At 43.2% G+C, this 15,905-nt stretch overlaps 1 protein-coding gene across 1 annotated transcript in view; it reads right to left on the bottom strand.

Annotated features, from left to right (window-relative positions):
• The window catches only part of LOC117502203 (CUB and sushi domain-containing protein 3-like), a 1,088,443-nt gene that overhangs the window by 316,065 nt on the left and 756,473 nt on the right, over nucleotides 1-15,905 (bottom strand). Inside the window, 2 exon segments of the mRNA XM_034161241.1 lie at nucleotides 10,099-10,223; nucleotides 11,705-11,792. Coding sequence (XP_034017132.1) covers nucleotides 10,099-10,223; nucleotides 11,705-11,792 — 213 coding nt within the window.

The following is a 15,905-nucleotide window of genomic DNA, read 5'->3' as shown; positions in this document are numbered from 1 at the left end:
CGCGTTAATGAAGTGGAGTGGGGCTAATGGAGGACTGGGCAGTGGAGGCAAATGAGATTCTCCCCTCCTCTATCACGCGACAGAAGATTTTACAAGCTAAAGTGATGGACCTGGAATCCAGATCCAGAAGAAACAATATTCGCACCTTTGGAGTGGCAGAGAGGGAGGAGGAAAGTTCAGTGGCTCATTTCATTACTGCTCTCCTTAAATGGGAGCTACCACTGCTGCAGGAGTTACATCTGAAAATTCAACGGGCTCACCGCTCGCCAACATGGAAAACTCTACTTGAAAATCCACCAAGGCCCATTATTATCAATTTCCAGGAGTTCACAACTAAAGGGTACTGAGGCAGGCCTGGAAAAGGGGCAAAATACTGCACAACAACCACATGATCTAGTTTGCCCTGGACTATGCAGCTGAGACTGTCAAAAAAATGCAGGGAGTACAACACAATCAAGAGAGCTTTGAAGGAGAAAGGAATACATTTCGAAACGCCTTACACCAACATGAGGATCCACTGGAACACTGGAGTCAAGACATATAGCAGCGCGGAGGCGGCATGGCAAGATTTACAATGACGGGCATAAAAGTGGATACACCACCGGTGAGGGAGAGAGAGTCTGATCCGACTTCAGGTCTTTCGAAGCTTCTCGGCTGAAAATGAAGACAAGACCGCCAGGGGAATGACAACTCTCCGGCACAGAGAGCAAGAGAGAAGCTGCGGGAGTTCCAGAGAGAGACCACAGAGGAGAGCACCTGAGCTTCTTAGAGTGTTGAGAGTGTCTTCATGGCCGTTTGTTGGCTGTGGGAGCACCGATAATCCGTTATAGTAACACACATATATATATATATATGTGTGTGTGTGTGTGTGTGTATAAAAATAAACAATACATATATTGTATAATATATATATGTAATATATAAGATATATATAAGATACATATATATATATATATATATAAGATGATAACATAATATACACATAATATAACATGGAGAACATCTTGCACTGAAGGCTGCCTCTCTGCGATCTTGCAGGTTTTTGTAGGACTTGAGACCTCATGGGGTGAACTGACTGCCGGCTGCCCTTCAATCCACTTTTGTCCCCATTATTTGTCTACCATCGGGATGAGTGATCCCATGCATGTTTATACTTAGGTTGTTAGACTTAAAGGATGGTGAAAGTTGTTATGGTGGAATTAATAACCATCTCTAATAGCGGGCCCTCTCTAAACGGGAGGATTACCCCTTGACCTTCCAACTGGGACACTCAGGGGGAAAAGGATTTCTCCCTCCTTTTTTGGAAGTCTAGGTTCACTTGTGTTTTCTTTTGTATAATAGTTATTGATGTTATTGTTCTGTGTTCTATCCTGGGGGAGAGCAACATCCTGGGGGAGAGCAACATTAAACAGGTTGTGTTTAGATGCGATGTATATGTCAAGGTCAGATAGCTTAACGATAACAGCCTATTTCAATTCCTGACTTGCCCTTACAGGGTTCAATTCAGTTCAGTTCTCTCACTCACTCACTCACTCACTCACTCACCTTCAACCGCTTACCCCAGTTAAGGGTCACGGAGGGAGCTGGAGCCTATCCCAGCAGTCATAGGCCGTGAGGCAAGTACATCCTGGATAGGATGCTAGTCTGTCACAGGGCCACATATAGACAGACAAACACAGTCATGCCCGCATGCACACTTACAGACAATTTAAAGTTCCTAGTTCACCTAACCTGCATGTCTTTGGATGTGGGAGGAAGTCGGAAAACCCGGAAGGAACCCACGCAGACACATGGAGAACATGCAAACTCCACACAGAAAAGCCACAGATGGGAATCAATCACATGACTTTCTAGCTGTGAGGCAACAGTGCTAACCACTAAGCCACCGTGCTGCCCCAATTCAGTTCAGGTTATTTATATAGTCCAAAATCACAACAGAGCTGCCTCAAGGCCCTTCACATGAATCTTAATAAACTTTATTATTCGCAGGTGTGATACAGCTTTTGAATCAGTATGTTAAGAAACTCTGTGAGTTCAGTGAAGAATTAATAAGAATATTTTATTTCCGGAGTGCCAAGCCCTGCACAGCAGCTGAACTGAGCATGTTCATGCTTGTAATAAAAAAAAAGTGATTTCAGATATTTACTTACTGTTCTGATGATGATACTTCAGTAAACTGGTGAAGGCCCTGTCACACCTTGATGATTTAGCCAGCATATGCTGGCTGCATTAAAAACGCTGGCACACGCTGTCGTACGTCTAATAAAATAATGCAGCTGTCACACCTTGATTACCCAGCGTCTGCTGACAGCCCCGTTCCTACCCAGTGGTTCTGGCCAGTACTGCACCATGTGGTGCGCGTCAGAAACAGAGTAATTTAACATTATTTTATTTTTTATTTTCATTTTTTATGTTGGTGGACCATTTTCATTGTGTACAGAATGCTGATGAGTGGACTGGCTGTGGGTAATGTTGCCGTGAATGGAGTGCTGTCTCTTTAAATGTTGCAAGCACCAGCTGTTTCCCAATCAGCGGACCTGAACAGGTCTGATCATCCACTGATCAGGTCATCACAGACCTGAATAATGAAATGCTCTGATGATTTAAACTTTTAAAGTGTCAGTCTACCGCGATCAGGTGTGATCTGAATGAAGTGCTGTGTGATCTGTCTGCGTGGTGATCACCGACAGCCACGGCACTTTAAATGTTTGAACAGCACATTAATCAGGCGTGATCACTCTGATCGATCAATCAGGTCATGTGATGATCACACCACAGCGACCGCACTTTAAAAGTTTAAATCATTACAGCACTTCTGTGTGTTCAGAGCACAGCACCAGCATGAAAAACTCCCCTGGAGCAGGAAAAACCACAGAGGGACTTGCTTTAAAATGCTACATTTCCAGCCAGGAATTAAAGTATTTTCTAAGATCATTTTCAAAAATCAGGAGCTTTATGTGGATCCATGTCCATCTGTAATGGTGAATTGGACTGAAATGAACAGGTCAGACTTTAAATTCTTCTGTGTGAATGAAACAGTCATTCTGCATATGGACCGCGGCTTTCAGCCAATCAGTGGCCAGTATCAATGGAAGGATTTAGACTTATGAGTAAATTACAACAGGTGGCAACAATCACATAACTAACCTACAACTTATGTCCTGCATGTGTGGGGCGTATGACATGCATTGAAGATTTTCAGCATGCCCAATCGTTTTTGATGAGCTCAGTGTATTAGGACGTACATCAGCGAGCTTCAGCATGTTTCACCATGCTTCAACGTGTGTCAGCTTGCTCTTAACTTATAAAAAAAAACCTTACCCTTAACTTCTTGATCTTATGCCAGCGTTTTTTAATACAGCTGGCACGCTGACTAAATCATCAAGGTGTGACAGGGCCTTGAATAATTATGATGCATTTTGCCATTGAAAGAGCACAGAGCACTATGCTCACAGAAGAAAGGGTCACATTGATAGTGATCATGACACTATAAGACGTGTATGTGTTTTTCCCACCAGAGTATCATGTTTTTTCGTGCTCCCGTCACAAAATGATTAAAATTTTTGTGATTTTTTTTTTAACTCACTATTACTCACCCTATCCCCAACCCTAATCTTAACCATAATCTAACCCTACTCTTTCCCCTAACCCTAACCATAGCCTGTCCCAGACCCCCCCGCCCCCCCCACGCTTCACTTTTAATCATGTACAGCTGTCACGGAATGTATTAGAATAAATTTGTGCTCCCACTATGAACATTTTGCACTTTTCATGACAATATCACAAACTAATGAATTAATGTATACGAGGTCTGTTAGAAAACTATCCGACACTTATTTTTTGCAAAAACTATATGGATTTAAATCACGTGTGATTGCATCAGCCAAGCTTTTTACCTTCGTGCGCATGCGTGAGTTTTTTCACGCCTGTCGGTTGCGTCATTCGCCTGTGAGCAGGCTTTGTGTGAGCAGTGGTCCACCCCCCTCGTCAGATTTTTATTGTGAGCAAAATGTCTGAACGATTTGGAGCTTTGCTGCATCAAATTTTTCCAGAAACTGTGAGAGACAGCCAGGTGGACACCATTCGGAAAATTCAGATGGCTTTCAGGGATGATTTTATGGGGATCGCACAGATTAAGGAGTGTTACAGCCAGATTAAAGACTGCCCACAGCGGCTGAGAGCGCGCTGCGCTCCGAGTGGCGATCGACAGGCTGAAACGACCAGATAATTTCCAAAGTGAAGGCTGTGTTGATCCGGGACATCGTCTGACTACCAGAGAAATTGCAGAAGACGTGGACATCAGCACTTTTTCGGCACATTGAGACAGATGTGCGGAGGAATTTGCGCATCGGGACGGAGCTGCATGGCGCAAAGCAACGCCGTGATGAAGCCTCACAGTACATGTTCTGGCATGTCCAGCTCATCCACAATTTCTCGGATAGTCACATGACTGAAAAGCCACCGAAAGCCATCTGAAAGCCGTCCTGTGAGACCAACACGGAGGTGCTTTTGTCCCCATTCGTGGCTCTGTGGCGCATTCCTCCGCTCCTCTTTCCATGACAAAAACTCCTGTAACAGTGGAATCTGCTGAAAAAGTGCTGATGTCCACATCTTCTGCCATTTCTGTGGTAGTCAGACGATGTCCCGGATCAACACAGCCTTCACTTTGGAAATTATCTGGTCGTTTCAGCCTGTTGATCGCCGCTTGGAGCGCGGCGCGCTCTCAGCCGCTGTGGGCGGTCTTTAAACTGGCTGTAACACTCCTTAATCTGTGTGATCCCCATAAAATCATCCCTGAAAGCCATCTGAATTTTCCGAATGGTGTCCACCTGGCTGTCTCTTACAGTTTCTGGAAAAATTTGATGCAGCAAAACTCCAAATCGTTCAGACATTTTACTGGCAATAAAAATCCGAAGAAGGGGTGGACCACTGCTCACACAAAGCCTGGCGAATGATGCAACCGACAGGCGTGAAAAAACTCACGCATGCGCATGAAGGTTCAAGCTTGGCTGATGCAATCACACGTGATTCAAATCCATATGGTTTTTGCAAAAAATAAAAAAAGGTCGGATAGTTTTCTAACAGACCTCGTATTTGGTGCTGCTGAATCACGACATGCTGTGAGACTGGGTTGGTTTTTCCAGGTATCTGCACTGTGGACGAAGGGCAGCATGTGTAAAATTAATTGGACGTTGGTATCAGATTTCTTATCTGTTGCCATGTAAGCTGTTCTTCAGCTATGATTCAAAATAGAGAAACAAAGTTTTTGGCATTTTTCATGAAGCTTATTTCTTAAATCATGTGATAATTATTTCACAGTAAAGTACATCGTTGACAGGAATGTTCACCAGTCAGTGCAGAAAAGCACACAACTGTGATCCACCTGTTACACATGGAGACGTTTAACTTTCTTCACCAAACAAGCAAGAATTCAGCCTAACTTATTAAATACTCTCAATGCTGAAAATAGTTTTTTTTTTTCTGCTGGGAGGCAGCACGTGTAGTTAGTCCACTTTTAATAGAGAAGGCTACAGTGTGCAGCATATGAGGCCATTGAAAGTAATGGAACTCAAGAGTGCTGCACAAGCCACACAGCCTTTATCGCTGATCAAAAAAGGACAATATAGAGCAGGTAGCTGAGTGGATAAAAAGCTGGCCTGCCAATATGTAGAACTGGGATTGAATCTTGCTCATGCTATCTGTCTGTGTCCTTGGACAAGACACTTAATCGACATAAATGGGTACCGGCTTCAGCAGGGAAGTAACCTGCATTGGACTGGTGACCTATCTAGTGGGAGTCGCAGACTCTCATCTGCTTGATGCAGCGGAATCCAGAGATAAGCACCGGCACCAAAGGGCATCAGGGATTAAATAGGAAAAATGGACAATATATCATATTTTTTGCCAGTAGATGTACTAGAGTTTCTAAACATATTATTATATTTGCCATCATGGTGATTCACAAGCCGACAAGGTTTTCCACCCTGTGCATAAATGGACCATATGCAATCTGGCTCAGGCTAGCGAGATCCCTATAAATGAGAGCAGGCACCCCTCAAAGGAAACATACTTATCCCAGTCATTCCATTTTAGCATCATGGTGGGAAGACTCAAGAAAAAGAAGAACAATCAAGGGTTGCTCCCATATACCTTGTCTTTTGGTTGTTAGTGCACGCTAACAAGTTCGAGATCCCTCAGTTTGGTGAAACAGAGGATCAAAGATGACAAAGGAAGACAAACATTAAAAAATGAAGGGAAACAAAATTGTGACCAGTTTCTGTATAATGCAATTTACAACTTCACCACTAGATGATACTAAATCCTACATACTGTAGCTTTAATAATAATAATAATAATAATAATAATAATAATACATTTTATTTGTATTGCACTTTACATTTCAGGAATCTCAAAGTACTACAGAACAGAAAATATAATGCAATGCTAAAATACACTTGGCTGTATGAACATAAAAATAGGAAACAGAATGTGATCTTTTGACCTCTTAAAATAGGTCAAGGTTAGTCATCTTTGAACTTGACCAAGGTCTGTGTCACAAGAATACTCCTTGTGAATTTGAAGACCCTGGCAGTAATAGGAATAGACTTGTGCTGTCGGCTCTAATTATTGTTTGTGCGTATGGGACTCCGGTGGGGACTCCATTGTTCTGCTGGAGGACTTCAACGCACACGTGGGCAATGACAGATACACCTGGAGAGGTGTGATTGGGAGGAACGGCCTCCTTGATATAAACCCGAATGGTAGTATGTTATTCGACTTCTGTGCTAGTCACGGACTGTCCATAACAAACACCATGTTCAAACATAAGGATGCTCATAAGTGTACACGGTACCAGAGCACCCTAGGCTGAAGATTGATGATCGATTTTGTGATTGTATCATCTGATTTGAGGCTGCATGTTCTGGACACTCAGGTGAAGAGAGGGGCAGAGCTGTCAACTGATCAACATCTGGTAGTGAGTTGGATCAGATGGTGGGGGAGGACTTTGGACAGACCTAGTAAGCCCAAATGGATAGTGGGGGTGAACTGGGAACATCTGGAGGAGCCCACTGTCCGACAGATCTTCAACTCACACCTCCGGCAGAGCTTCTCCAGCATCCCTGTGGAGGTTGGGGGCATTGAACCAGAATGGGCAATGTTCAAAGCTTCCATTGCTGAAGCTGCAGCAGGGAGCTGTGGCTTGAAGGTCTTAGGTGCCTCAAGGGGCGGCAACCCTCAAACACCGTGGTGGACACCGGTGAACAGGGAAGCCATACAACTGAAGAAGGAGTCCTTCCAGGATATGATATCTCAGAAGACTCCAGAGGCAGGTGCAAGGTACCGACAGGCCTGAAGGGCAGCAGCCTCTGCTGTGGGGGAGGCAAAGCAGCGGGTGTAGGAGGAGTTCGGAGCAACCATGGAGAAGGACTTTCGGTCGGCACCAAGGTAATTCTGGCGGACCGTGAGGCACCTCAGGAGGGGAAAACGGGGAACCATCCAAGCTGTCTACAGTAAGGATGGGACTCTATTGACCTCAACTGAGGATGTAATCCGGCGCTGGAAGGAACACTTTGAGGAACTCCTGCATCAGACCAGAGCGCCCTCTATAGTAGGGGCAGAACTGAAAGCTGATGGAGGATTTTCATCAATTTCCCTGGTGGAAGCCACTGAGGTAGTCAAACAACTCCGCAGTGGCAAGGCCCTGGGGGTTGATGAGATCCGTCCAGAAATGCTGAAAGCTCTGGGTGTGGAGGGATTGTCTTGGATGAGATGTCTCTTCGGCACTGCATTGAGCTCTGGGACAGTGCCTAAGGAGTGGCAAAGTGGGGTGGTGGTCCCCATATTTAAAAAGGGGGACCAGAGAGTGTGTGCCAACTACAGGGGCATTACACTACTCAGCCTCCCTGGTAAAGTCTACTCCAGGGTGGTGGAAAGGAGGGTTCGGCCGATAGTCGAACCTCTGATTGAAGAGGAACAATGCAGGTTCCGTCCTGGTCGTGGAACAACCGACCAGCTCTTTACTCTCACAAGGATCCTGAAGGGTGCCTGGGAGTATGCCCACCCAGTCTACATGCGTTTTGTGGACTTGGAGAAGGCATATGATCGGGTACCCCGGGAGATACTCTGGGAGGTGCTGTGGGAGTATGGAGTGAGGGAGTCTGTGTTGAGCTGTGTTCGGGTGCTCCTCAGTAAATCAGACTTGTTCCCGGTGGAGGTTCCGCCAGGGCTGCGCCTTGTCACCAATCCTGTTTGTGATATTCATGGACAGGATATCGAGGTGTAGTCAGGGGGAGGAGGGTTTTGGGTTTGATGGGCTCAGGGTCTCATCACTGCTTTTTGCAGATGATGTGGTCCTGTTGGCTTCATCGGCCGGTGACCTCCAACACTCACTGGATCGGTTCGCAGCCAAGTGTGAAGGGCCTGGAATGAGGATCAGCACCTCTAAATCTGAGGCCATGGTTCTCAGAAGTAAACCGATGGATTGCCTGTTCTGGGTAGGGAATACAGCCTTGTCCCAAGTGAAGGAATTCAAGTACCTCAGAGTCTTGTTCATGAGTGAGGGGACAATGGAGCGTGAGATTGTCCAGGGAATCAGCGCAGAGGGGCGGTATTGCATTCGCTCTACCGTACTGTTGTGACGAAAAGGGAGGTGACCCAAAAGGTGAAGCTCTTTTATAGTAAAACCTATAAAATATATTTAGCAAAATGCTTTTTTAAAAAGATAAGTTTTGAAGTTTTGTTTAAAAACATCTATTGTGTGTGTGGCCCTCAGGTGGTGAGGGAGGGCGTTCTACAGTTTGTTCCACAATTTAGCATTGAAATTTTTTCATTCCTACTCTCACGTATGGTCATGAGGGTTGGGTCATGACCGAAAGAACTAGATCGTGGGTACAAGTGGCCGAAATGGGCTTCCTCAGGAGGGTGGCTGGTGTCTCCCTTAGTGATAGGGTGAGAGGTTTGGTCATCCATGGGGAGCTTGGAGTAGAGTCGCTGCTCCTCCGCGTTGAAAGGAGCCAGCTGAGGTGGTTCAGGCATCTGGTAAGGATGTCCCTGGGCGCCTCCCTAGGGAGGTGTTCCAGGCACATCCATCTGGGAGGAGACCCCGGGGAAGACCCAGGACTAGGTGGACAGATTATATCTCCACACTGGCCTGGGAACGCCTCGGGATCCCCCAGTCAGAGGTGGTGAATGTGGCATGGGAAAGAGAAGTCTGGGGTCCCCTGCTGGAGCTGTTGCTCCCGCGACCCAAACCGGGAGAAGCAGTTGAAGATGAATGAATGAATGAATGAATGAATGAAAGATCAAGGAAAACCTATAAAATATATTTAGCAAAATGCTTTTTTAAAAAGATAAGTTTTGAAGTTTTGTTTAAAAACATCTATTGTGTGTGGCCCTCAGGTGGTGAGGGAGGGTGTCCGTGTTCCACAGCCTCAGAGCAGCAGAGGACTGGGGTACAATGTCAGATCAAAGGTTGATGTTGTTTTTCAGGAAAAAAATGAGTGAATTATATCAATAAAAACTCAGGCCATCTGATAAAATCAAGCTTCTAGCATGAGTGGTCTGGGTGAATATTCCATTACAGCTTGCAAAAACCTGACAACTCATTTGTTGCCAAAAAAGACTACACACCTCCTGATGCAATGTTCGCAGAAGCATGAGCAGGCAGGAGTACAGCACACAATTATTATTATTTAGTTTTATTTAGTGAGGTCAGCTGAGTGAATTAGTCGGGTCGTACAGCTTTATGTCCCCAATAATCACAGCTCCTCTGATGAAAGCAATTAACACAGCTTGTTGTGGTGGCTCTACAAACACTGGATTATGAAGCGTTTTGTTTCATAATTTTATGGGTAGAGGCTGGAATCAGCACAAGCGTGTTTTTTCCCCACCTCCACACAATAAACTCAATTTCAGGCAACACAAAGGCAGAGCACAGAAAACGCACCGGTGACATTTTGTCACAGTGTACACATGCATCTTTTTTGTGTTACCAGTAGTGTTTATTTGTGAATCCCCTGCGAGTAGAGTCTGCATGCGTTTGTCTGCTGGTGGTATTTTGGAGGCCTCTGCAGATGGGCGCGTTCTGACATGTCTTACCTTTACACACGGGTCTGTGGTCACTCCAGGCTGCAAAGACTTCAGCCACTCTTTGGCAGCTGATGGTTTTACTCCCCTGAAGAACGTAGTCTTCCCCACAACTGAAATGAACCACACTGCCAATGCTGCACATGCACACAGTCACAAAGAAGGACAAAGAAGACGTTAATCCACGTGGATATGCACAAAAGGTGTTAAACGTGCATGTTGTACTGCATGATGTGGACAGTGGTGAGCACAGTTCCGCTAATCCGCTAACCGCTATTTACCAAAGCTAACATTGTCATTAGTGGATCAATTAGCTTCCGCTCCATTTAATTCTGCCAACTTTCAGCCCACTAACATTTTTTTTTGCTGGTAAAGTGTGTAAATTTAATGGTCACAAACATTTGTAAATGCTAAAATCATACATGTTAGTTTCTATTTATGAATCCAGAGTGCTAGTTAACACTTCCGGTTCACAGGTCAAAGCATACAAGCACTGCTAAGCGAGACACTGCTGTTGTTGCGACATAGAGCTGAAATAAGTTACACTGTGGACAAAAATGGTATGTAAGCAGCTCAAAAGTCAGTATTTTTTATTTATTTATTTTTGTGCATTTGTTTTGTGTTTGTGAACGCAATATAGGTGAGCCATAGCTCAGTTAATGGTTTATAAATATATAATATTGTTACAGGCTTAGCCTGTCACCTTAAGAGATTAGCCTTGTGGGTAATGTATACATCAGCCCACCCTGCATTATGGTAATTGAAGTGTTCTTAAACTCCTCCTCTATTATGTAGAGTGCCTTAATTGAGAGAGTGGCATCAACTCATAACATGGCGTCATTTTGGTTCCAACTGCGCTGAACTAAAGAATGATATTTTCAACATTTTTTTAAAATCATTTAACCACATACAGCAACACATCCAGGTACAGGTGCCATCAAAATAAATATAAAAATAGTTAAGCTATCAAATTTACATAAATTTACAATTTATGATGATTAATTAATTTAAAGCCTGATTTATGCAGCGTGTCATGCAATGATGTGCGTGACATTTTTAAAGGTCTCCGTCACTGGATTATGCTTTATTATGGACTAATTTGACCCTCAACAAAGTTTTTCTTTCTGCAATCATCACCTCCAAATCAAAGGTAAACTGTACAATTTCCTCTTTTTCTGACTTTGTGCTGTAAATGTGCACTTTTCTGATCCATTTGTAATCAGCATGCGCACTGAAAAAACTATAAGTGAAAGAAGAAAAGTGTCAAATCACAGCCTTTTGTGTCTGATTTAACAAGTGCACATCCAGCCTGCAGGTCAGAGTCTGAGCATGGTGTGAAAAAAATAAATGGTCGTTTTTTTAATCACGGAAATGACTCTGGTCCCACTTTATTCGAGGAAAGTGGGACTGGAAACTGAAAACTGACTTATCAGTAGCTGACTGTAATCTGTTGTGGCCACGACTGACTCAATACTAAAAGTTAGCGGTGACTTCAGCTAAATTTTTTAGCGGTTTATCGGTTAGTTTTATAAAATTTAACTTTTCAGTTAGCGGTTTAATGGTTATCAACGCTAACTATTCAGTTAGCTGTGCCCACCACTGGATGTGGGCTTTAAACCTGAAATCATTGCCATGACGTCTTCCATTCTCAGGTTCTCCTGGGTCAGGACAGGAGTTAGATGCCTGTCTCACACCGCCTTCATTTACTAAACAGAGAGAGAGAAAGACAGGTAGACAGACAGGTAAATCACACAGACAAACAAAAACTCTGCAAAACCTGTAAGATGATTCTAGTATGTGTGCCACCAAACTCTGCACACATATGGGGGTCGGTTCTGGAATTGCCGAGCAAGGTGAAACTTACCAAGGGTCAAACATTGGGGCAAAGGTCATATCAGCTTGCCTGTTTATTGGTGTTTTCCTCCCAGGTCCTTTTGTTGATTTCTGCATAGTTGGTATGTAGGTGGACCCTGAAACTGCCCTCAAAGAAATTCATTTTGTGAAAGTTAAAGCTCAAGGAATTTAATTTTCAACCCAATTTGGACCAAATGTGGCACACAGTTAGGTGGATTCTAGAGTTTCACTGTCAAGGGCAGCCAGGGGTCAATGATTTGGGTGACAGTCAAGGTCAAATGTCAGATTGCCATAGCCTGTACTCTCTTCATGCACATGGGTACTCTCACTTCTTAATCTTTTAATTCCAATATCCATCTCAGTTTTCCAAAGCAATACACCTTTAATTTTATTTCTAAATGGAATTCCTTCAAAATATACTGAAGTATAACAACTCAATTCGAGTGACTTAGGCTAATGACCTTCTTTTTCCACACATTATAAAAGTGTTTAGAATTAAAGGGTAGTGCTGCTGGGTTAGCATGGAACAGTGCATGTCATATTTCTTTATGTTGTTTACATATGTAAAATATGTAAAACTTCTCAAAATCCAAACAGTTCCATTCTAAAAGATGAAAATGTAGGGCACATAAACACTGTTTGTTACTTTTTCCTGTCGAGTGTGCAGTAGGTCTGCACGTAACATAATTATCAGTAAGTCCCTCGTTGGACTATTCCCACCCACTTTAAGTCCAACATGCGTTTTTGTGTTGTTTAATGAATGTGGGATCTTACATTTCACTCCCATGAGAGTGAAATTGGGTCATTCTAATGATTTTTTATGTTTTTCTCTTATGCAGCCTTTCCTAAGGCATGTAGGCCATATAAAAGGCATGTAGGGCCAAAAAAGCTCTTTATTACTTTTGTCTGTTGAGTGTCTTGTAGGTCTACACATAGCATAATTATCAGTAATGATATTTTAACAAGTCCCTCGTCAAATTATTCCCCACTCAGTTTAAGTCCAACACGAGTTCTTGTGTTCTTTAATGAATGTGAGATCTTAGATGTCACTCTCATGAGAGTGAAACTGGGTTATTCTAATGATTTTTATGTTTTCTCTTATTCACCATTTCCTAATGCCTGTTTGCTGCAGAACAGCACTAATTAGAGAACTGTTTTAAAGTTGCATTTATGTACGTTTTATATATGGATGTTGCCTGTGATTGTTGTTTTTGTTGTTTATCACAGTATGTTGGGGCTCATAATGCAGACTGTCAGATTTAATTTGAGGGTAAATGAATCCAACATACACAGTTTTAGGAAATGTAGCCGTTTTTGTGTATTTATGGATATTGCCAAACACCTTTGTCAAGGGCTCTCATCACTCCATAAGCTCTTGCTCGATGTCTTTCGATCTCAAAGGTCGAGGACCCAGAGACACGAACATCACTGCTGAGATAAGTGAATGTCGCTACATGATCGCCAAAATGTGGCAGTATTCAGACACTATTTTGAGGAGTTTGTTCCAAATATCCTTAGGTGTGACACAACAATTTACACTTTTTGCTAAGACTCATTACGATTTTACCTTTTCGTTAAATACTCTACTGTACGTAGGTCCTGAGGTCCACTGGTGGTGGTGCTTATCTCCAGATTCTGTAGCATGAGGCAGAAGAGGCAGATGAGAGTCTATGACTCCCCATGCATGGGAAACCAGTCTGACTTGGCAGGGCTACTTCCCCAGACACAGCCCTTCCCCATTTAAAGCTAAGTGGACTGACAGGGACAGGTAGCATGACTGGGAATCCAGTCCAAGTCTACAAATTGGGAGTCCGACTCTTTAAGCTCTCATCAGCTTCACAGCACAGTATCTGGGGGGCGGCACCACCCTGATGAGCCTCGGGGTCTGGACAAGTCTCCTTTCTTCATACTTCAGTTGAAAGTGATTTTTACCTACGTTTTCTGCTGTAATGAGATGCTTCCCATTACAATTTGCAGTAAAGTTGACATTCTTTTGCCAAGTTTAGATAAAGCTGGTAATAACAACACCTAAATAGAAAAATGGGAAGAAAATGCAAATGAGCTGTTGAAGATGCCCCAGACTTTTTCTTTTAAAGTAAATAATAATAATCGCAAAACTACACAGTATTGCACTTCAAATGCTTGTTCTGACATTCAACCCTGAATCTGATTATATTTTCTATTCCTGATTTCTTTTATCTGACTTCCAACGGTCCTTTATTGCCTAACACTTTTTTTTTTTTTTTAAACACTCGCTGTGAAGCAAAAAATTGATTTAAAAAAATAACCACCTGACCATAAAGTAAAGTATCAAACTAAAATGCTGATGCCAACATTTTGGGTCTTTCCGCTCTTTCCCCCCAACACGCACAGACACACACAGGTTTGCTGGCTGTTTGGGCCTCTTCATAAAGGTGGTTGGTGCTTATGTGTGTGTTTGTGTTACAGTTGAGAGTTTGTTGCTTTGTTGGAGCAGCTAATTTGACCATCTGGTCCATTAACACGCGAACAGAGGGGCTGGTTACAGCCACTTAATGCACACATGTGCATTAACGCACACACAGTAGTGAGCATGGGAACATAAAGATGTATACATGCAGGAACGCACAAACACGCTCGCTCCAATGAAGGGTTAAACCATTCGTAGCTGAGCAAAGTGACATCTGAACCAATCAGCACTAAACTAATTAACATACAAATTCATTTGTGCAGAATTAAACTCTACAACCTGTCAGGAAACCTGATGAATCTGTGATGTGAGAATTACGACTTTCACACACACAAACACAGCAAACAAAGGGAAAACAAGTAATCACAATGCATCATTACCCAGCATGCATCCCGATTAACAACAGCATGGACAAGCAACTGTGTTCTGTGCCTCAATGCACATGTGCATTCAGGTGCGTAAGTATTTGGACAGTGAAGCTATTTTTGTCATTTTGCTTGTTGTCGGATAGACGGCCCCCATATTAAGAGGCAACAAGTAATTTGACCAACTAATTTTAAGGGCTAGTGTAAATACAAATCATCACTATTGCAGTGTTTTCTTTTTACAAGTCAGGGGATGACACATGAACATTTTCAAGTCCCTGGATACTGTGCATCCAGAAAGTATTCACAGCACTGCACTTTTTCCACATTTGGTTATGTTGCAGCCTTATTTCAAAATGGATGAAATTCATTTTTCCCCTCAAACTTCTACACACAATAAACCATAATGACAATGTGAAAAAAAGTTTTTTATAAGATTTTTGTAGATTTATTAAAAAACAAAGAAATCACATGTACATAAGTATTCACTTTGCCATGAAGCTCAAACTTGAGCTCAGGTGCATGCTGATTCCACTGATCATCCTTGAGATGCTTCTACAGCTTAATTGGAGTCTACCGTTGGTAAATGGGTAAATTCAGTTGATTGGACATGATTTGGAAAGGTACACACCTGTCTACATATAGGATTCCACAGCTGACAGTGCATGTCAGAGCACAAACCAAGAATGAAGTCAAAGGAATTGTCTCTAGACCTCCGAGACAGGACTGTCTCAAGGCACAAGTCTGGGGGAAGGGAACAGAAACATTTCTGCTACAATGAAGGCTCCAATGAGCACAGTGACCTCCATCATCCATAAATGTAAGACGTCCAGGTCCATGAAGACTCTTCCTAGAGCTGGCTGTCCATCTAAACTGAGCGATTGTGGTAGAAAGGCCTTATTCAGGGAAGTGACCAAGAACCCAATGGTCACTCTGTGGAGAAAGGAGAACCTTCCAGAAGGACAACCATCTCTGCAGCAATCCATCAGTCACATCTATATGGTAGAGTGGCCAGATGGAAGCCACTCCTGAGTAAAAGGCACATGGTAGCCCACCTGGAGTTTGCCAAAAGGCATTTGAAGGACTGTCAGACAGTGAGAAACAAAATTCTGGTCTGATGAGACAATGATTGAACTATTTGGCGTGCGTGC

The sequence above is a fragment of the Thalassophryne amazonica genome, chromosome 20 (genome assembly GCF_902500255.1).
Source record: "Thalassophryne amazonica chromosome 20, fThaAma1.1, whole genome shotgun sequence".
NCBI classification, from domain to species: Eukaryota; Metazoa; Chordata; class Actinopteri; order Batrachoidiformes; family Batrachoididae; genus Thalassophryne; species Thalassophryne amazonica.
Note: the sequence above shows the minus strand (reverse complement) of the source record. Positions and strands in the feature narration are given on the sequence as shown.